Source organism: Pararge aegeria, chromosome 17 (assembly GCF_905163445.1).
Source record: "Pararge aegeria chromosome 17, ilParAegt1.1, whole genome shotgun sequence".
In the NCBI taxonomy this organism is placed as follows: domain Eukaryota; kingdom Metazoa; phylum Arthropoda; class Insecta; order Lepidoptera; family Nymphalidae; genus Pararge; species Pararge aegeria.
Genome location: NC_053196.1, coordinates 14,988,108 through 15,009,976, shown reverse-complemented (window position 1 = coordinate 15,009,976; position 21,869 = coordinate 14,988,108). Strand labels below are relative to the sequence as shown.

General features: G+C 36.5%; 1 protein-coding gene across 1 annotated transcript; it reads right to left on the bottom strand.

Moving 5' to 3' along the window:
* Positions 1-8,673: 8,673 nt before the first annotated feature.
* On the bottom strand, positions 8,674-13,004 carry LOC120631272. Its single transcript, XM_039900757.1, has 3 exons — positions 12,974-13,004; positions 9,619-9,800; positions 8,674-9,166 (listed from the first exon to the last, which is right to left on the bottom strand). The coding sequence occupies exons 2-3, from the start codon at positions 9,798-9,800 to the stop codon at positions 8,674-8,676; spliced, it is 675 nt and encodes a 224-aa protein (XP_039756691.1). The 5' UTR covers positions 12,974-13,004.
* Between the last annotated feature and the right edge of the window lie 8,865 nt (positions 13,005-21,869).

Sequence of the window (21,869 nt, the reverse complement as noted above, 5' to 3'; positions counted from 1 at the left end):
TTGTTGCCTAATTCAAGTGTTTAACATCTTCATCGTCAGACCCAAAATTAGGAGTCTGAATTCCCGCTGTAGCACGGGCCACCAGGTGCGGGTGCTGCCTACTATATTTTGGGCATAGACTTAGTTGAAATGGCGTAGAGTAAAATAGGCTACTTTTTATCCTAGGAAAACAAACGGTTCTGATTTGTAAAAAAAAATAATAAACGCCGACGAAGAACAAGTTACAAGAGCAACAGTAAGATTATAATTCTGAAATAAGAGCGGAAACAATCTAAAATTTTCAGCTCTTCTCTTCCGTTTCGATTATGAGTATACAATCCCTCTCTTCTATACCGGATAGAGCTATTTCAAAAATAAGTTCGGACCAACAGACATTTTGTTTTTGAGTATCACAAAAAACAAAGTGTTCAGTTTATGCTATCGTTCAATATACTGACTTCGACTTTCCGAAATATTAGTGCCAATTACCGATAGCAGTTCTAGGTCAATATTTCGTCCATTCTCAACGTTGGACAATGCATCGAAACTGGGACAAAAAACTCGGTATCATCAATAAGGTCATAGCTTCAAGCCGGAGCAGCGACTTGAGAGCATAAACCCACAGCGCTGCTCCAATGCGGGTTGGTGGGCTTCAACAAACTAAGTGATAGTAACTGGGAGCGACGGCTTAACGTGCTCTTCGATGCACGTGGTTAACACAGGTTGGCACTTTCTTCACATAGAAAATAGATAATACCTAATAATTCATCGCCAACCCGGGATTCGAAACCACGATCTCGTAATCCGTATTTAAACATGCTAACCACTACACCGGGGTACACGTGGTCACTTACTATGGGCCTCATCGAAGGTAGGTCACGCAGCGGGAGAGAGCAATGTTGAGATTGTCTCTACGTGATCAAATCAGGAATGAGGAGATCCGTAAAAGAGCCAGAGTTACCGATATAGCTCAGCGAGTCGCAAAGAGGTGGACAGACGACATCAAACGAGTCGCTGGACGCCGCTGGAAACAAGCGGCCCAGGTCCGTGGATTCTGGAACTCCCTACAAAAGACCTATGTCCAGAAGTGTACTGAAATCGGATGAAGAGATGATGGTGATGAACCACTACACCAACGAGGCACTTTTAGTAATATATTTTTTTAATCCTAAGTAATATTATTAAAGCGAAAGTATGTTTGTTTGTTGTCCCTTTCTTCACATGACTAAGAAGTCCATCAACTTGATTTTCGCCATAAAGTTAGTTGAAAGAAGGCGTCTTTTATTTATACATATGTTATTTATTAAATAGAAAAGTGTCTATTATTACATAATATCTTTGATCCATGTAATTATGCATTGTAGTAAGGAAAGCAGTCGCAAATATATCGCTAATGAAGACATACGTATTTTGAAGTTGGCTTAATGCGACAATAAAAGTGAATCTTCATAACATGAACAGACGGAGAGTAACTTATGCTACTTTTAATGCGCCAAATTGTATACATTGTTTTGTTATACTTTATGTACTTTTTGTTGTGTGCAATAAAAGTATATTAATTCATTTATACTTTTTATCCTCGCAGGGCTAGCATGCGCACCACGAGATAGTTTCTCTACCCGTTACTCGTATTTTCCTATAGAGATTGACGAGATAATCGGTAGAAAATTCTCTCTTGGCGCACATCCTAGCCGGACAACAAATGGTTCCCACGGGTCGCGGATAACAGCTATATAAGTATAAAAACTTAATCATATCAACCCACATTAAGAAGCGGTTAAGGCGTATTCCATCACGCTGGCCCAGTGTGGATTAATGGACTCCATATACCTTTGAGAACATTTTGTAGAACTCTCAGGCATGCAGGTTTCCTCACGATGTTTTCCTTCACCGTTGAAAATAGTGATATTTTAATAACTTAAAACGCACATAGTTTAGAAAAGTTAGAGATGCGTGCTGGGATGCGATCTCGACCCCTCGAAAGTAAAGACGAGCTTATAAAACACTTGGTCGTATAAAACTTATAGTATCTCAAATGTCTCCGGTCTACTATATTATCTGACAGAGGTAGGTGGTGACAAACTGGTTGCCAACTGACAGAGTTACGCAATACTGCAGCTGGTACGCTGTCGCGTAGAAACTCTTTTAATATGAGACGTAAGTAAGACTGGAAACTATAGTTGTGTTCCGGAGGTGTTCGTAGATTTACGAATCACTTAAATGTAGGTATGTTTGTCTAAGTAACTTTCATTCGATATTTTTCTCGTAACCCAAACACGTTCTTGAGTAATTTGAAAGCCAAATTCATTACTACGCTTACAATCTTCGCGAATTTTAAATCAAAATGTCGCTCAGATTGTTAGTAAAGGCAAACGGGGCACTATAATTTTTTAAAGATATTCTACCATACTACACACATCGCCATCCAGCCCCAAAGTAAGCGTACCTAGCTTGTGTACGGGCTAAGAAGGCATAAATATTTTGATGAATAATATACATAATGATTATTTTATAATATACATAAATACTTATAATATATGTATAAGTGCATATAAACTCCCAGACACTTAAAAACATTTCATTCATCCAAAACACGTTCATCACACAAACATTTTCTAGTTGTGGGAATCGAACCATATCAGCATGGCGGTAGTTTACCGGACCACCTCTGGCACAAAAAGCTCTTATAGATGCTAGATGCTAGAGAGCTAGATGGAGTACCCATCTGGATTAAAAGTTTTAGAACAGTATTCTTAAAATGAATAAATGTCTGAATATTCATAACACAAGCTACGCTTACTTTGGGGCTAGATGGCGATGTGTGAATTGTCTAAGTAAATTTATGATTTTTTTATTTCTGCCGCTGAGCAGCATCATTGCAATGCTGTGTTTCGGTCTAGTTACAAAAAAAAAAAAACATTGTCCCAAGAGTGACTCTGAGCTATCTTATTCTAAGTTCACTCGTGCAAAAATAAAACAAAAACAACGATGACTGTTGATTCTATGCCCATTAGATTTATTAATAGCTTTATTATAGTAAGATTCCAGCAATACTGTATCTTATCTCTACATTTTAGGGGTTTTTCCTCTGGTGGGTTCCGTCGTATCTTTATGGTACGTGTTTCTCTGGTAGGAGCGGTGCTCAGAGACGCTTGAAGTACGTAGTGGTAATCTATAATCATTAATATCAAGTGCATAATATAATAATGCATTTTCTACCAACTCACTAATACATTGTCGCAATGATGTGTTCCGTTATAAAGGGCAGGGTTGCCAGTATAATTAAAGACACTTGAAAAAATTTAAAATAAAAATCTGCATTTTTTTAAATTCCCATCATCTTTTGACACGACTGTTCTAAAAAGGAGAGTAATGTTTTTATGGTGCATATGTATGTATGTACGTATGTATGTATGAATATTTTTGAGACGGACAAACACATGTATAGTCAAAGTCAAAGTCAAAGTCAAAGTCAAATATTTATTTATTCAAATAGGCACGTCGATGGCGCGATGATGCGTACATTACATGTAAAATATGACATAGAAGGTGATAACCTAAATTCGTCAAGTTAAAACTAAAGCTACAAGGGTTCCTAACGCGCCCTGGTCTAAGAAGAAGCCCACAACAAACTTAGCCGGTTGTTTTTTTTTTCGTAATCATTTCATTTTGTCATTTAAAACTATTAAAGAAGCAAACTGGTTAGAGCAATAATTAACACCCAAGAATTTTTTAACGTTGACGTAGTCCTTAATACTATAATAGGACTTTTCTATAAGCTTACGTTTAATACAAACTTTGAACTTTATAAGAGACATCTCCAAGATATCAACTGGTAGTTTATTGTAAAATTGTATCCAATCTCCTTTTAATAAGTTAATTATTTTATGTAGGCTAGTATATTGCACTGCAAGTTTATTTTTGCTTCTAATGTTAAAACAGTTGAAAACAACGAACAAACATAAAAAGATACACAAACATAAGTACATCTAAAAATATACCACCTTCAGTGATCATAAATGAATACTTACTGTGCATTATCAATCATTTCACGTGTTCAATTAATTAACAAGTAATTTGTTAATCGTGTATTAGTTTAACTAGTATTATATTTGGACATTAATTAAGTTACTTTTTCTTTATTAAAAGTTGTGTTCCAAATTAAATTACACGAAAACGCATCTACTAACAAAGCAACTTTTTAATTTATTTTTTTTAATTTTAAAACTCGGAGGATTATAAATCAAATAAAAAAAATTAAGATATTTTAAACGTATAAAAACACATTTTTTTTTTTTAATTTAAGAACTTGATTTATAAGGGAACAATTTGCCTTTATTTATTTCAAATGGATTCATTAATCGTCCTTAAACTGCTTATGATTTTTTTGGATGCACAGACACTATCCTTTTTCAACAGATTTGGTTGCACAGATTAATTTGATCGTTAGAAGTTAGATAATCGCAGATGATTAATTTGCCCGATAAAATATTATTTTACAATCTCGAAATCATCAAATTTCACTTTTCGCACTGCACTCCGAAGTGCGCCCGCGCAACTGTTCGGAAGTAAAACGAATTTTTCTTAACACTATGCCTTTCTAATTCGATTGATCTCGGAACATTTCGCTTTCTCCGAAAATCGATCTCAGCATCTCTGTGACTCCAATAGTTCATTAAACAGGAGCGTGACTTATTCTATTGTTAGCTAGACCTACTCGCGACTTTGCTCGTGTCTTGTAAAGGTTAGTTTGGACATAACGGAAAAATGCCCGAGCAATTTACCATTGAAATTAGGAGCGTATTGCGATAGACTAAAGTAGAATATTGTTTGAATATCGACTCAGATGCTATAACGACGGTCTCCATCATACACGGAGGGATCCGTAAATCCGCAATCCATCCACCAGAATCGAAGGCCATTTCGGAGATAACATGCAATCTAAGGAACTCAAGTTCATTCACGTAAGTCATGAAAACTCTACCAAATGAAGCTACTGAACGTAGGTATTCGTACGCGACTAGTACAAGCTACATGACGACCTCACAGGCGCAGCGGTGATCGCTGAAAATTTAAGTTGGAGGTCCCGGATTGGAGTCCCGGCAGGGGAAAATTTATAAATTCTGAATTTTCTCCGGTTTAGTCTGGTGGGAGGCTTTGGCCGTGGCTAGTTACCACCCTACCGACAAATACGTGCCGCTAAGCGATTTAGTGTTCCGATGCGATGTCGCGTAGGAACCTATTCGGGGTATGACTACCTTACTCCCTTACAGATTAGTCCGCTACCATCTTAGATGTATCATCCCTTCTTCTTCTTCTGTTCCTAGGCCTTTTTCGCATTTGGTTGGTCTGGAACCGTCTGTTGTACGTGTGGCCACTGATGCGGCTCCCCGCTGGATCACTCCAGCCAGCCGAGCTCACTCCAGAAGCTTAGCAGGCCGCCCAGGTCACCGAGTGCTTCATGGAGTGTTGCTGAGGAGCCAAGGTATGCTGCGCATTGTTCTGCTACTCCATTGCATTGGAGCATTACGTGTATCGGTGTTTCTACCGTCTCCATGCATGCTCTGCAGAGAGGACTGTCAGTTATATCTAAAATGGAAAAGTGTGTTTAGTGGGCAGTGTCCTGTTATCATACCTACAACTGTCCTTAGTTTTAACCGATTTAGTTGCAGTAATTTTGTTGTTAATCGTGGGTTGAGGTCTGGTAAGGCCTCCTTCGTATGTTTGCAATCTTTTGTTTTGGACCATAGCTCCGAGTGTGTTGATTGCGTCTGTTTATGGAGCCATGTTTTGTATTCACTGAAGGGTATGGGTATAATAGGTTCCCGTCCAGCTACCCTTAGTGCATCATCCCTTACAAACAGTTGAGATTGCAGTCAAAGGTTAACTTGTAGTGGAATAAAAGGGTGGTATAAAAATAATAAACAAAAAAATAGATGATTCCATCCTTCTCTTCCAGGTTGTTTTCGTAGTGCTATTTTCAGCAAAGCGTCCAGGACGTCCAGGTAGCAATTAAACGGTGGACTGCCAAGGCCGAATCGAAGAGGACAGAAGCTATCGAGGACTGTGCTACTCTGCAGATTTTGAGGCAGCATTCTGTTTACGGTCAATAAAATGTCGCGAAGGGTTTCCGTAACCATATCGTCCGATCGCATTTGCACTTGACAGATAAGTACGTAAGATACATTTCGCACAAAGTTTTCGTAATCGATGAACAATATGGGTAAACACAATGTTTTGTCGCACTCAATCTAATCTATGATCGGAAATTGTAAAATAAATAGTTAACATCTGCGATCATCAAATCATAAACATATATAGCAATATAAATGATTAATAATATACATATAGTCGTACATTATACCTATATACTTGGGAAATGAGTTATATCCTTATGACAATAGCTATAAAGTACCAAATAAATGCAGAGTGCATACAATTTTTTTCTTATTCTTTAAACAATAATTACCTTTTACTGTACCTAGTTTAGAGAGATTTTTTTATGAACGTATACTACGTATATTTCTATATAGGTAGATAGATTTCATTTATACAAGAATCTTTATGTGTTTACTTATCTTATTTATTGAAACTGATTAGCTCTCGTCCATTTTCGGAATTGGTCGGAATATAACCAATATCTTCATTAGTATCTGACAAAATATATCTTATGGAAACAACGAGGCGAAACTCCTTTGCAATTTAAATAATAATAATAGAAAATCCACCAGCAAATACACTCGCGTAAGGTTTGAAAACTCTACCGGGCTACCTGCTACTGTTCCAAGTAACTCTCACGAGCTACTTGGACAAAAAATATTGTTTTTGCCTATTCTTAATTCGAAAAACTTTTAGCGCGCTCTTGGAAACCAACGTAAATTTATTTATGTTCTTATAGATTTAATCTAACGCTATTAAAAGAAATTTATCTTCATCAATCTTTTTATGATCTATCGATCTATTACAAATGGATTATATGATACGGCAATCAAAGACAACGTCCATAAAAAAGGTTTTATTACAACTCGTTAAAAATAAACTTCAAAGATCACCGCGGGGAAAAAAACTCTTTCAGGCCCATATATCTAATATCTTGAACCTGGATTCAGCTTTTGACAAAAGTCAAAGATAAAACAGTCTTCGTCATCATCATCAGCACCTCAACCAAGTTCTGAACATTCTGGGCCGCTAATTGTTTCCAGCGGTTGCCAGCGATTCTGTTGTCGTCTGTCCACCTTTTTGGGGGACGAGCAACGGTGCGTTGACGTGCGTGGTATTAAAACCACTATACTACTATCGGTATTAAAACAATCGCAGCTGTTAAACTTTCCGTATAAAGACAAGCAGTTGGCAATTTGTTAGAAATGTTGTCACTAAAATCGGGGGCTGATTCATTGAAAGAGTGCAGTTTTTGTTTCTTCATAAAATTAAGTCAGTATAAAATACATCAGACACGATAATGTTAGTTCCGGACATTAATATATGAGTAAGACAGCGGTGATACCGTGGAAATCAGCCAAATTCACGTTAATTAGGGAGCGTTCATAAAATACGTGAGATGTTACGTAAGATTAGATGAGATTTGACTCGAACCCCTCCCGAGTCAAATCTCATCTAATCTTACGTTGGAGAGAGGGGGGTCTCAACAAATAACACGCAATTTTTTTTCTGATTCTGAAAAATTATACTATTTTGGTCCATGTGGAAATCTGAAGGTTCAAGGTCAGGACTATACGGCGGATGGCTGATCTGAAAACTGACTGCATACGGAGGCAGACAACTCTTCGAAAAATCTTCAACAAAGATCCTAAATTAGTAAATACGCAAAAAAGTTTGCCTTAACTATCTTTTTTTCAGAAATCGTTTCATTATTTAGTTTCTATTGGATATTATAATGTATTAATAGTTTTTTGCTCACTGGCGTAGATAACATAAGTGGACACTTGCATTATTGCCACCTCTCCAACGATACTCGAAAGCGAAGTTATCTTAATTTAAGTGACGAGTTTATTATTCAAAACTATACTAGGCTTTGACTTATCTGAATATAAATTATAAGTAGATACATTAATTGTAAATAATTTATAAGAATGACTTTTTACGTTTTAATGCATGCTGTGATAACCTGTAAATAGTTGAACATTTACTATGTGACTTATTCCAAAAAAAAAGCAAGTTTTAATGTATCTACTGTTGGTTGTCCATTATAAATAAATAAATAAATTAAATAGGACAGAATCCATTAAAAAAAGGAATATTAGCACTGCAAATGATTTCGTCTCTATTTAGGTGAAGCCACAGAATTAAGGACATACAAATGCCGTGTACGCGTCTTATATTGAAGCATCATAAACCATTCCACTTAAATAGTATTTCTCGTACCAACGGTTAGTCAATTCACACCATTTAGCAGTGGACAGTAATTTTTTTACCTCTAACGTTCTAAACGTTCACCATTAAATAGTAAAAAGTTTTTGAGCTAGCAACACTCTGCGGGTGTGAAGTGAGACGTGCGTAGGTCGTTTTTACTGTTTTTGGACACAGTGCACTGCATGCAATAATGGCTGAATGAGGATTCTGTACGTTCTTAATTATGTGCGTGAAACATAAAAACAATGACTAGGATTATTAACAAAATACGCCTGAATCAGAAAAGAATACTGTAATGGTAAAGAAGTGTCCAATTTGCATGGTTTAATCGTTGTGAGCAGTTTCCACAGGCGCCGGGCCCCCTTCAGGTACAGGATGAGCTGGTCCTCTGATGGTTATATCAGAACAAGCGCCAAAGGTTTCTTGATTTCCACATCCCAAACCAGATCTTCCCCCGCCGCAATAACCCCAGTTGTTACCAGCTATATATCTCCATTGAAGGACGCAGTGCTCACAAATTAAACCTGCGGGTAGACGGTATTTAACTTTGAACACCCCTGCGTTCGGTGGGAAGAAGTATTTTCCCCCATTTTCTAATTGTACAGGGTATTTGTCAAAGCAAGCCTGATCTTTGGAATTAGGGTCTGGGCAAATCTTGAAGTACCAGTACCCTTTGTGGTGAACGGTGATCTCTACTTCCGCTGTAAATACTTGGCCAGAGTAGTAGGTGGCTACAATAAGGCCCGAGCCATACTCTCCGCCAAGTTCGTGGCGTTTAGGATCGGGGGCATCCCAGGGATCTCCACAGAGGCCGCACCTGTTTAAATTTTAATATAAAAATTAAAAGTATATTTATAAAATTTATTTAGACGGCTTATATTTTTTGTAATTATTAATGTAAGTTTGTAATTTTTATTATGGGTTTACTAATTGGATTTATATTTATAACGATAATAAAATCAAAATAAAAGAAGTTCAACCTTCGGATAAATTTTAATACGTTAGATTCTTAGTTTGTACGCTTAGGTGAAGAGTTTAATGCTTAAATTGTCTAGGTACTGGTCGACATTATTGGCCACATTTCCAAGTTATTCATCTAAGAACGTTTGAACAACAAGTGAGTCGACGGAAGCCGGTAGATACATTTTATATTTGGCAGAGGACATTCATCTGCTCATGATATTATCATCATATAAGATTATTCTGATGATACAAATTTATTCAGAACATACAAAACAAAAGGTAAGGACATAAATCCTAGCTTCTTACCTTCCTCTATTCATGTTGAATTGACGTCCAAAACCGCCGCAATTGAGACCATGGTCATCATAGTTGGGCTTAGTGGGGAATCCCTTCCGCCACATAGAAGCCCTCGACGGTGGCTCCAAGACACGACCATGGCTAGCAGCTGACACCACGAATGCAGCTAATGCCAGAATATGTAACAGCATCTAAAAAATTAGTGACAATATAAACTAAAACTGAAAATAGTTGCCTCATGTTTTCCTAATCCTAAGGTTGCCTGGTAGAGATCGCTACTAAACGATAAGGCCGCTTTTTACTTTCTGCTTCTGTAGTTAGTTGAAAGGACGGGGAGTAATTAAGAATTTTTTATCAAAGAAACACGAACGGTTCACACGGGATTTTTAGAAACCATAATTAGCGCGGACCAAACCGCGGGCAACATCTAGTTTTACGATAAACAGTAATTGTAAAATTAGAAAGCGAGGTTAAAAAAGTTACATAAAAAAACCTTAGTTCTGAATCTACCTTTATATTATAAGTAGAACTTAACTAAGCTTTTAATAAAGTAAAGCACGGCAGTGACCTTTTAATTGCTCATTACCAAAATCTTCTTTAAAAACGGTATACTGTATCTAATAACCACAAAATAAACTAAATTAATAAAGTATCCGTGTTAAACAGAAAACATTGCACGAAGTTAAACAAAGTAAAGTGTATCTAATAACCACAAGGACAACTAAACTAATAAAAGATCGGTGTTAAGCTGCAAACCACAGAATTAAGACTACACAGAATCCTCATTCAAGCATTTTTGTATGCAATGCATTGTGTCAAAAAACAGTGAAAACGTCCCGCGCACGTCCTACTTTACACCCGCGGAATGTTGCTAGCTCGCAATGTTTTTCTTATTTTATGGTAAACTTTTAGAACATTAGAGGTAAAATGTGTAATAATAATGACTTTCAACTGCTAAATGGCATGAAGTGACAAACTGTTTGCACTATCCCGTTATCACTAATATGTTTCTTCAACCAAAGGTTGTCTGGAGGAGATCGCTTCAAGCGATAAGACCGCCTTTGTGCATATGTATATTATCGTTTTTATTTTATTTTTTGTTAACCTGGTTTTATATTTGTATGTGCAATAAAGACTTTTTCTTCTTCTTCTTCTGTTTGTTCGAGAAACCAATCTAAAGTTGAGTTGTTTTTGATGCTTCGCTATTAGTTGTGTACACTGTTTCTCAATTTCTTAATTCGGTGCTGGAAACATTGTGCGAAGTTAAACGAGGAGTTACTTCTATACCTATTTACAATTTTATTTTTGTGTTAACGAGGTATCCTATGTAGGTTGACATTGGTTTTCCTGTGTACGTTAAATTTAGTTATAAACCCTTAAATTAAACTTCCTTATCAACGCAAACGTCATTGAGTTCATCAACCTCGGTGTTTATTAACGAAGTCAAATTCCTCTTAATTCTAAATAATAATATTGTATTAGTGTTTCGACACGATAAAAAAATCGGCAAGTGCGAGCCAGATCCGGTCACTAAGGGCTCCGTACTATGAAAAAAAAAAGTATCTACAATAACTATTCGATAGCTTCAGTCGAATTCAGTATGCATTGTTTTTCTTTTTAAATTATCTTTTGTTTTTTTTATACTATTTTATGAATTTTCATATGGGCCAAAGAAATAGAAGAGTAGAATAAGCTAGATATGTACACAAAGCACGATTATTTAAAATAAAAATAAAAAAAATTAAGAAGTTAATTTAATTTTTACCTTATTTTTTTAAACTCCAAATATAATTAGGTCAATAAAATAAACTACTTCAACAATGGTTTACGAAGAATTAAAATAAACTGTCAAGATCATTTATATGATCAAGGCAATTTATACAAGAGCGACGATGTTAAAGAAACTTATCACCTAAAAGAATCGTCTACGAAAATAGACACGATAGAATCGGAACATCATCGGATAACAATTATTTTTGACCAATTTTCGAGATAAGAATTTTAAGTGATTTCTCAGATTAACAGACAAGCCCATAGGTTTTTATTTATAGAGTAGCTTTAAGTAGATCAGACAATAAAATTACAATTAAATAACATCTTAAAAAAACTAGACACAGCGAAAGCGTCTTGGGAATCGTAATTTTTTTTGGGTTTTGGAAGAGGAAAGATTATGACTGTTTGTTCATGTGTTTATCGATAAACTTTGAAACTACTACACCAATTTTACTCATTCTTGCACACTTAGAAAGCTGTATGTACATAATACATCCGCACTGGTCCAGCGGGGTGTAATGGCATAAAACCTCTTAATTGTGGGAGGAGACCCGTGCCCTGTAGTGGGCCGGTAATGGGTAGATAGAATGATATATAACATACAGGAAAAGAAACAGTAAGGAGTATGCAGTACACAATGTAGACATGCAAAGGCGGCCTTATTGCTGCAAGCAATCTCTTCTCTATCTTAAAACATTTTGTTGATGAAACTATATTCAACCCTTCTTTCATGGTAAAAAAATTAGACGGAAATATTTTTAGAAATAGGTTAAGAATTTGGTTAATAAGTAAGGCGTATTATAATATTAACGAATATTTTTTTAAGTGTTATAGTAATTTGTAATATAAACTCTAAATATGTAAGAAAATTGCACGCCAGAAAGTGGCAAACTGTTGGAACTATTCCCACAAAAGTGTACACAGTTAAAGCAATAAAATTTATTCTAATCTATTCTATTTCAATTCACTTTTGTGTTGTCAAAAGTGCATACTTTTGAGTTGAAACCCTGGTGTCCTGACTGTGACGAGTGTCGTCTTCTAATTCAAAGATCTTTTTTAGTGTCCTCGTGTAACTTTTCCTAAAAACTTTGAAACTCACTTAAAAGTAACGTTAATCTATCAAATATGTAAGAATTAGTCAAATTTTGACGTTGAGACAAATTACAGATGGTTTGCTAACGTGGATATGATATTGGCAACAGATCCAAATACATACAGTTTAAAGCCAAGTGGGTAACAACCAATAGGGACCGACAAATCTGAACTCGATTCATTGAGTTCAGATTGCAGTGCAATGTGTCCAAAAAACGTGAAAACGCCCCGCGCACTTGACTTCACACCTGAGGAATGTTGCTAGCTCACAAACTGTTCCCATTTCCTCCATTTTATCGTAAACTTTTAACACATTAGAGTTAAAATAATTACTGTCAACTGCAAAATGGAACGAAGTGATTGTATAGTCGACTGTCGATGACCCATTGTTCGAGGAACCCTGCTAAAGTAGAGTGGATTTTGATGCTTCAATATTAGACGTGGTTTCTGTGTATTCCTATTTCTGTGGGAAAAACAACATGGGAAAAAATTAACTTACGCGTCCAACAAATCAGTCTTCTTTATACAGAATTTAATTATCAATAAATTAGAGTATAGTTTTAAAATCTTCCTTTGCACTGTTTTTGGAGACTGGTGGTTACAACTTGACGAGTATTTCACCGCATAACAATGTAATTCAATATAAATATTTGCCTTGCTTTATTGAAAATTTTGAATTCCGATTCTAAAATTTGTTATGTATTTTTAATGTTTTCGTATGTAAATATGTTCTAACTACTAGCACAGTAAAGGAAATACTGTTAAAACTGTGCCACTGGATTGTAGAGTTAATACCAGGGACGGTTACTGGATCGCAATTAACTAGTGCGTTGATCCCATGGATAAAAATAGTCCAATGACGTCACCAGTCTTCACTGGCCCCTACAAAGACCTTTAAGCCCACCTCAGATGACCTCAGTTACTATATAAATTTAAATACCTACTCGTAGGTTTGTCTTAAACATAACAAAGGAAATGTTACACTACTGAATGCTAACTGATACATGATCTAGTGGCATGTGGCCACTGCACTAATCACGAGCATTACGCCCAGCCAAGAATTGGTAGACTTTGAGTTTTTCTGTCTAGAAATTTTCACTATTTACCACGCAATACTAGCCAGTTTAAAGGATTGTTTATGTATTTATTTTAATTTATTTCTTCATAAGACACACTAGCAATTAATTGTAACTACATAAAAAAAATATTCATCAGTCATCTCAGTACCCATAACGCAAGCTACTCTTACTTTGGGGCTAAATGGCGATGTGTGTATTATCGTAGTATTTATTTATTTATACCTTGCACGGCAATACATGGCAGGAGACATTTCCCTCCACGTGGTAAAGACAAGATGTTTAACTTCTCCTACAGTTTTATCCTCACTCCGAGTATGGGCGCACGGGTGGAAATAATAACCACTGTTACCGTGCCTTGGGAATTGGTAGGTGTACAGGTTTTTATTCGTTGTCATAGGATATATGTAAAGAACTCTTTTCTCGAGTTCATATATCGAACCTTTTTTAAATGTAAAAAACATTGGTGGCTTTCAGAAAAGGTTCGATATATGAACTCTATATTATAAATTTGTTTGTCTCGTGTCTTTGCTAGTCGTGCAGGATTATCCCGATCTGGGGAAGGTATGAAAAGATTTTTGTAAAAACAGGACGGAAATACGCAGTTGGAAGATTTGAACATTTGAAGAGATATAACGGCCTCATTTTCTATTTTGTTTCTTCTGTATTATATGTGTTTACTTTGTATTCATACAAACAAAGAAACATATACTAAAAGGTGGTTTTATTGAACTCGGCTTCTAAAGCGAACGGAGAAATCTGCCCTAAGTAGCGTAATTAACATATTGAAGTGATTTTGATATTTTTATTTCTTTCTTAAAAATGTTGAGTTGTTTTGAGTTGAACTGACCTTCTTGCTTATCAGTTAACAGTGAGTAAATTATTGCAAGGTTTCTTTCGAGTTTCCAATGCCCAAGTAGGTTACAATAATCATCAACGGCACACTTTTGAATCCCAAAACCAGTCTTCGTTATTTCATTTACTCGTACAATGGTTTCAAGAATAAATAAATAAATAAATAAATAAATATACTAAGACAATACACACATCGCCACCTAGCCCCAAAGTAAGCGTAGCTTGTGTTATGGGTACTAAGATGACTGATGAATATTTTTAGGAATTATATATAAATAAATACTTAGAAAATACATATAAACACCCAGACACTGAAAAACACTTATGCTCATCACACAAACATTTTCCAGTTGTGGGAATCGAACCCACGGCCTTGGACTCAGAAAGCAGGGTCGCTGCCCACTGCGCCAGTCGGCCGTTAAAGAATGGTCTTACCTACGTAAGTACGTACTAATTCCTGCATTACATACACACAATTATCATCATATCAACCCATTAGCAGCCCACTGGAGGGCACGGGTCTCCTCCCACAATGAGAGCTGGTTCAGCGGATTGGTGGACTCCACACACCTTTGAGAACAACATGTAGAACTCTCGGGCATGCAGGTTTCCTGACGATGTTTTCCTTTCCGTTGAAGCAAGTGATATTTTAATTACTTTAAACGCACAAAACTTAGAAAAGTTGGAGTTCCGTGCTGGGATTCGAACACGGCCCCACGAAAGTGAAGTTGAACAAATCCCTACTAATATTATAAATGTGAATGTAAGTTTGTTTGTTACGTTTTCACGCGAGAACTAATTAACCGATCTTCATCAAACTTTTTATACAAATTCTTAGAGGTATTAGAAATAATATAGTATACTTTTCATTGAAAAAAAAAATTGCGTAAGATAAAAAAAAAATTGTGAAAAAATCTCAAAATAAAATATATGACTATAGGTGTAGACTATGTAGCAGCACGCTGCCTCTCAAAATTACGCGGGCGAAGCCGCAGGGCACATCTAATACAATATTCATTTTTCAATACTGGGTATGAAATCAAAACCATCAATTATTGCTATAAAAAATATCTCGTTTTTTTTATCTATATCTCTAATATTACAAAACTTAAGTTTCTTCAGCCTATGAAATGTCCCACGGCTGTGCAAAAGAAAAAGGATGAATGAATGAATTAATACACTTTTATTGTACACCACATAAAGATATAGTAAAATTATAAATAAAAATTTAACAAAATATATACAATTTGGCCTTATCGCTACATAGCGATCTCTTCCAGGCAATCAAAGGCGTTAAACACAGCTCAAGAAGAGAGGTAGGTGGTGCATTTAAATAACCATGCATATACATACCTATATATACATATATAATATAAACATGTAAAAAACTTACAATAAAATATATAGATACTGACAATAATTAATATATACCTATATAATTAATATCAATAATACATAAATATATACAATATTATCAAACCCCAAATAAAACAGAAGGGAATAGGCATGTTAAAGTTCCGAAGATTCAGACAAAAAATGATCCTTAACAAGTTTTTTTTAAAATGGTAATAGACTGTGCCTTTCGGATTTCAAGAGGCATTCATTCCAAAGCTTAACAGCCTGAATAGTGAAAGATCGGTGGAAGTAAGATGAATTATGTGAAGGCACCCTTAAGATCAGCTTCATTGCAGTACGGAGAACTTCACCTGGCTGATTTAGGGTTTAAACACTCTCTCCTCCACGTTTGGTGCTCAATTGTAGGTTGAAGCGCCAAACTAAAATTATACACTTTTTCTGGCTAGTCTAGACTTTCGCGAAATGTTTGACATTTTTACATCTAACCAATGTTATGAACACAGAACACAATGACTATGGATATTTTGTACGTGCAGATTGATGAGGTATTGAAAAAAAAACAAGTTAACTTGCCTTAATAATTAACTTAACGAAAAAATAAATAACTATACTTAATGCCTACTATATAAAAAAAAAGTGGATATAAACAATCGACTTACTAGAAACGGTCATAAATTAGTGATATCAGCATATCGACTTAGGAAAGTAACCTTTGTGGGGCTCAGTAAATATATGCTTTTATAACATGCTACCGAAAGTAATCTTAGATTTACCATTACATAAGTTTAAAGAATGTATAAAAACACATTTAATACATCGAGGTTACTATACTATTGATGAATTTCTTAATGACAAGGTTGCCTGGAAGCAAGCCGCTCCGCTTTCATCTCAAAAAAGATAGAACAAAGATTGTTAAATTGTAAAACGATGTTGGAAAAGAGCAACTGCTGAGTTTCTTGCCGGCTTCTTCTCGGTAGAATCTGCCTTCCGAACCGGTGGTAGAGTCACTACAAACAGACATACTTCACGTTTCAAAAGTGCTTACATTAGGCCTACTTGAAATAAATGAATTTTGAACTTTTTTTTTTGAATTAATCTTGTTGTTGTGTTTCTTTTAATTATTATTTTTGTAATAACATGATACCCCAATACCGTACGGACCAGCTCCAGATTATTTTTTTTTTAATTGATGGACCTAGTAGGATGATCCACCGAATACCATTGACCTAAAAACAGAGCATGTAACGTGGTGCCGAAAAATGACAATTAAAAACAAAGTCGGTCATTTCTGTCAAACTTCAAAAAAAGTAATAGCCGAATGTCAACTGCTCATAAACTTCTACATAAAATTACTTATTGAAAAACAACCACCCTACGATTTTCCGAAGGGCCCCTCGATTTCTTCGGTCTGCCATTATCAAATCCCGATTTTCTTATAATGCGACCGTCTTTGAAATATCTTCTTTCCAACAAAAGAAGAATCGTCAAAATCGGTTCATAAACGACGAAGTTATCCGCGAACAAACATAAAAAAATCATATATATACGGTCGAATTGAGAAACCTTCTTTTTTGAATTCGGTTAAAAATAACAGCCGTGCATTCTCACTTTGCTGTTGTGTCTGTTTAGAACTGATCTGTGTAAAATTAAACATAGATATTTACCATAGATACTTTGAGTCATTGAGAATTATCTGTGATCTTCCTATCTAGCTTGTATTTACCAACAATACCTAATTACACACAGCGACGATTTAATAAAGTCACAGGGTCAGATAACGCCTAATTACCTACCTAGTTGTTGCTTAGCTGTTACGACGAGTGGGGGTGATGACCCGGTTTGCATAGGATATTTCCCTTATTAGTTTATTCGGGCTCCCACGGTGGGGGGCAATTTGGGAATGTATAATTAGCGAATTTTCTCCGGTCTGGAAACCTTGCTTGATTGAGCCTTGTGGACAACTCTATCGACGAAGATGTGCATAAATATTAAGCGTTCCAGAACGATACCGGGTTTAATATTACAGCCATACCCCGAAGATGTTAGCCCGCTACCATCTAAGACTGCACCATCACTTACAGTGGCGTGCACTTCATACATGCACTAAAGCACTGCCTACCCTAAAATTTATATATGACTCGTATAGGAGGAGAATTTTCGCCGTTTTATGCAATTTTCCTGCTGTATGCATACCCTGGTAAGAAACACAGTGCACGCCACTGATAACTTACAAGGCTATATGAAGGCTAGGTGCAAGGTGAAGGGCTCGTCCAGCACGGCTAGCATGAAGACAATCATATCCCCCGGGGATAAAAATCTATCTGCTCCCACAGCTTTCTAAACTCTCAGAGCACTGGCGTACAAGTGGAAATGTTAACAAAATAATACATGTGGTAATAATAAACGGGGGTAAACTTCCCCTATTTCATGTTTCCTTGCTTTGGCAGGTGGACCCTTTTATTATATACCTTGTAGAGGGGGGATTATTATATCCAGGGGATATAATTTTTGTCTCCGGCCTGTGCTAGCCCTGCAGGAATCCGTCCGATCGCTGTGTTTCAGCCTGAAGGACACGGTTGCTCGTGCACGTGATATCGAAGGCACATGAGGCGTGACACACACAAAATTCAAAATTAAAAATTCAAAAAATTCAAAATTCATTTATTTCAAGTAGGCCTTATAATATAAGCACTTTTGAAACGTCAAGTCTGTCTGGACGTAAAATGTCATTCCATGGACGTAAAATGTGCGTCGTTTGCTAGTAACAGTCGTTGGATTTTGAATTCCCGTTGGACGAAACCTCCTATCAGACGGATTTTTGATTTACGTGGTTAACGTGGTCGCGGTGTTGATTACACTTTTTGACGTGACGCCTTATAATTCGATGGAGCCGGCTGGCACGCACGAAAAAAAATGACGTATGCGGCGTTACCTCGCTCTGAGGCGTTCCATTCAAGGCTTGAAGTGCAAGCGAGCGCACGGAACGAGCGACAAAGAGGCACAGTCGGCCTCCGCGTTCGACATCTGTCTCTCTCCTACTTGAGTGAGCGATGCGTCCGCGTGGACAGCTTCTATACAATAATACATTTACATGTTTTCGGCAAGGATGAAGTGCAGTGAAAAGTGAATGCGGTGTCAATTGTTTATAGCAACGATATAAATAACAAATAATATCTATCAAACAAATAAAATTAATATTTTCTTTTGAAAAATGCAACCATTCCATCAGTATTTTCTTACGACGTTGTCACGTTCAACTATCGTCAGTAGCCTTTGATGTGGAAAAGAACATAGGCTACCTTTTATCCCGATTCCTGAGATAGTTCCCGAAGGAACTACCTCATACGCTGGTTTTCCGGTGCGATGTCGCGTAGAAACCGATTTACCAGGTTACCCGCTACCACCTTAGACTGCTTCATCACATTCCACCAGGTGAGATTGTAGTCAAGGAATGTATTGGAATAAATACTATATAATATGTCCATGTTAGTTACGCGTTTCGGTATAATCTAAGAATATTAATTTGCATGATGTACGGTACATCCTTATTAATTTCACTTAAAAAACCCTGACATTGACATTTTTTATGACACTTAAATTAGCTTTAAAGCGAAATTAAACATAGAAGAATATTTTTTAAATTGTTTTTTTTTTTTTTTTTTTAATTTGAATCATATTCTATGGGTATAAATTGTTTACGAGCTAATTTAGGGCAGACAGCTTTGAACTTCAGTATGCATGTCTCCTATGCTATGGAAAAGGAAATGTACTTTCTATAGCGATGTCAAATAGTTCCCGTGGTAGGATTAAGAATTTCTTAGCGAGCGAAGCATTAGACCCACATCTGAGGTTCTCGCAGACGAAGTCGCGGGAAAAAGCTAATTTCAAAAAAGTGCTATAGGCGATGGTTTACCGATTACCACCATGTGGTCCATCTTACATTTGCTCATGATTAATAATTATTACTACAAAAAATATGGTATTTACCGTATATGCCCTTCCGGTAGGGTACGGTTTGGCGACCTGGCGCAACGGTGAGTGCTGTGAATTTAAGCAGGATGTGCTGGGTTCGATTCCCAGCAGGGGCAATTTAGGATTTTATAATTTCTGAATTGTCTCTGGTCTGGCCGTGGTTAGTTACCACCCTACCGACAAAGACGTGCCGCTAAGCGATTTAGTGTTCCGGTGCGATGACGCGTGGAAACCGATTAGGGGTATGACTACCATACTCCCTAACAGGTTAGCCCGATACCATCTTAGACTGGTCACTTAACACCAGGTATGAAATTAAAAAACGAACCTTTATTAGGTAACGTAGTACCACTCTTAGGCCTTCTCTCTTATAGGAGAGACAGTTTTAAGAGTATAGCAACCATGCAGATGACGCAGATGTGGGTTTGTGGGCTTATTCTCGGAGGCACAGGAGTTGATATCGCTAATTTCCTAACTCCGTGCTAAAAATGCTTTAACAGAAAAGACGCAATACCTAACAATTTTTGGCCACCCCGGGATTCGAACCCAGGACCTCAGTTGAGCAAGCAAACCACTAAACCAAAGAGTAATGGACCTTGACTCATAAGTCATAAATAATTTCAAATTCCATTATCGTCATTCCGTTGATAGTTCAGCAATAGTTGATATTATCAATGAAGTGTTTATTTACTCAAAAACTAGCTTATTCGCCGCGGCTTCGCTTGGATAACCTAAGCCTAGAACTAAGTATGTCAGTAAAACTATACAGGTTGAGGGAGCACTACTATACAATAGTCTACACAAAGAGATTTTCTGCGAGAAATCTTTTAAATCATTTAAAAACCAGCTAAAAAAGCTTTGTTTAATTTTTTTATAAACGCGCCTCATCGCATCTTTTGTATTTTTGTGTATGTTTTGTTTTTGTATCACACTAACGAGATAATATATTACCACTTCTTAATGTAAATTTTAATTTCTTATTAAGTGAAACTGTTTCTTTTGAGAATAAATGTCTTTAAACCTAACCTAAGTCGGGAGAGTAAGCGAAAAGTCGAGTTGAATAATGTATAGCAATTCCACGCGACTTCTCATAGTAACTTTTAGCTGAAGCGGTTATAGCCCAGTGGTTTAGGACTTCGGCTTCACTTTCGGAGGGCCGAGTTCGAATCCCAGCACTTCTATTTTTAAAATATTACTTGCTTTAACATAATGTTCTCAAAGTCCATAAATTCGCACTGGGCAGCGTGGCGGACTACGGCCTGAACCCTTCTCATTGTGGGAGACCCGTGGCCTGTAGTGGGCCGTTAATGGGTTGATAAGACACAATATACCCCGACCTATAACGGCGCATCACCCGCCTACTCTATAACTAAGTCTTCTCGGCTCCTAAGGGACGTAGCTGTATGTTAGTTCATCCGAACGATTGTTTTTTATAAATATTTGGGTAGCATTGTGTGATTAGAGTTAAAAAACTTACAAAAATATATGTTAAAAATCTTATGCAACCCTGGGTATTGGGTATACGTTTTTACTATGATCGCGTTACGAACCCACCGTATTGTCCGTATACCTGGGCCAGCTACCACTGGTGCCCACTGCTAAGGTAGGTACGAAAACATACCACATTCTAAAATAGAGTCGTAATGTACTAGAAATGTTGTCAGCCGTTAAAAAGTGCTCGTAAAAAACCAAACAACAGAGTGGTATACATATATAGATCTTTCATAAACAGACTTCATCCTTCGTCTTTCCATTACGGTAGTAACCGACAGCCACTTTACCGGAAGTCCTTGGTAATTTCGTCCGGAGGAGCTTGGATGAATGGAGTAGGGTGCGGAAAACGGCCCAGAGAAAAAGAAGCTCCTTCGTAAAAAATAAGAGCAATTTTACAAAACTTTACGTTTGGTTGATTAAACTTATAGTAGGCAAATGAGGAAATAGGTTCTAAAATAAAAGCCGTAATACGAAAAAACTCTTGTATTATCATATGAGTTCCTTGCCATAATTTTAGGTAAATAAGTTAAATAATTAAATCAACTTAGTGAATACTTAAAATTAACTTCGTCGTTGTCGAATTTAAGATTAGAATTTAAAATCATTTTCCAATATTTTCGCCAAATTGAAATCATTAAACGA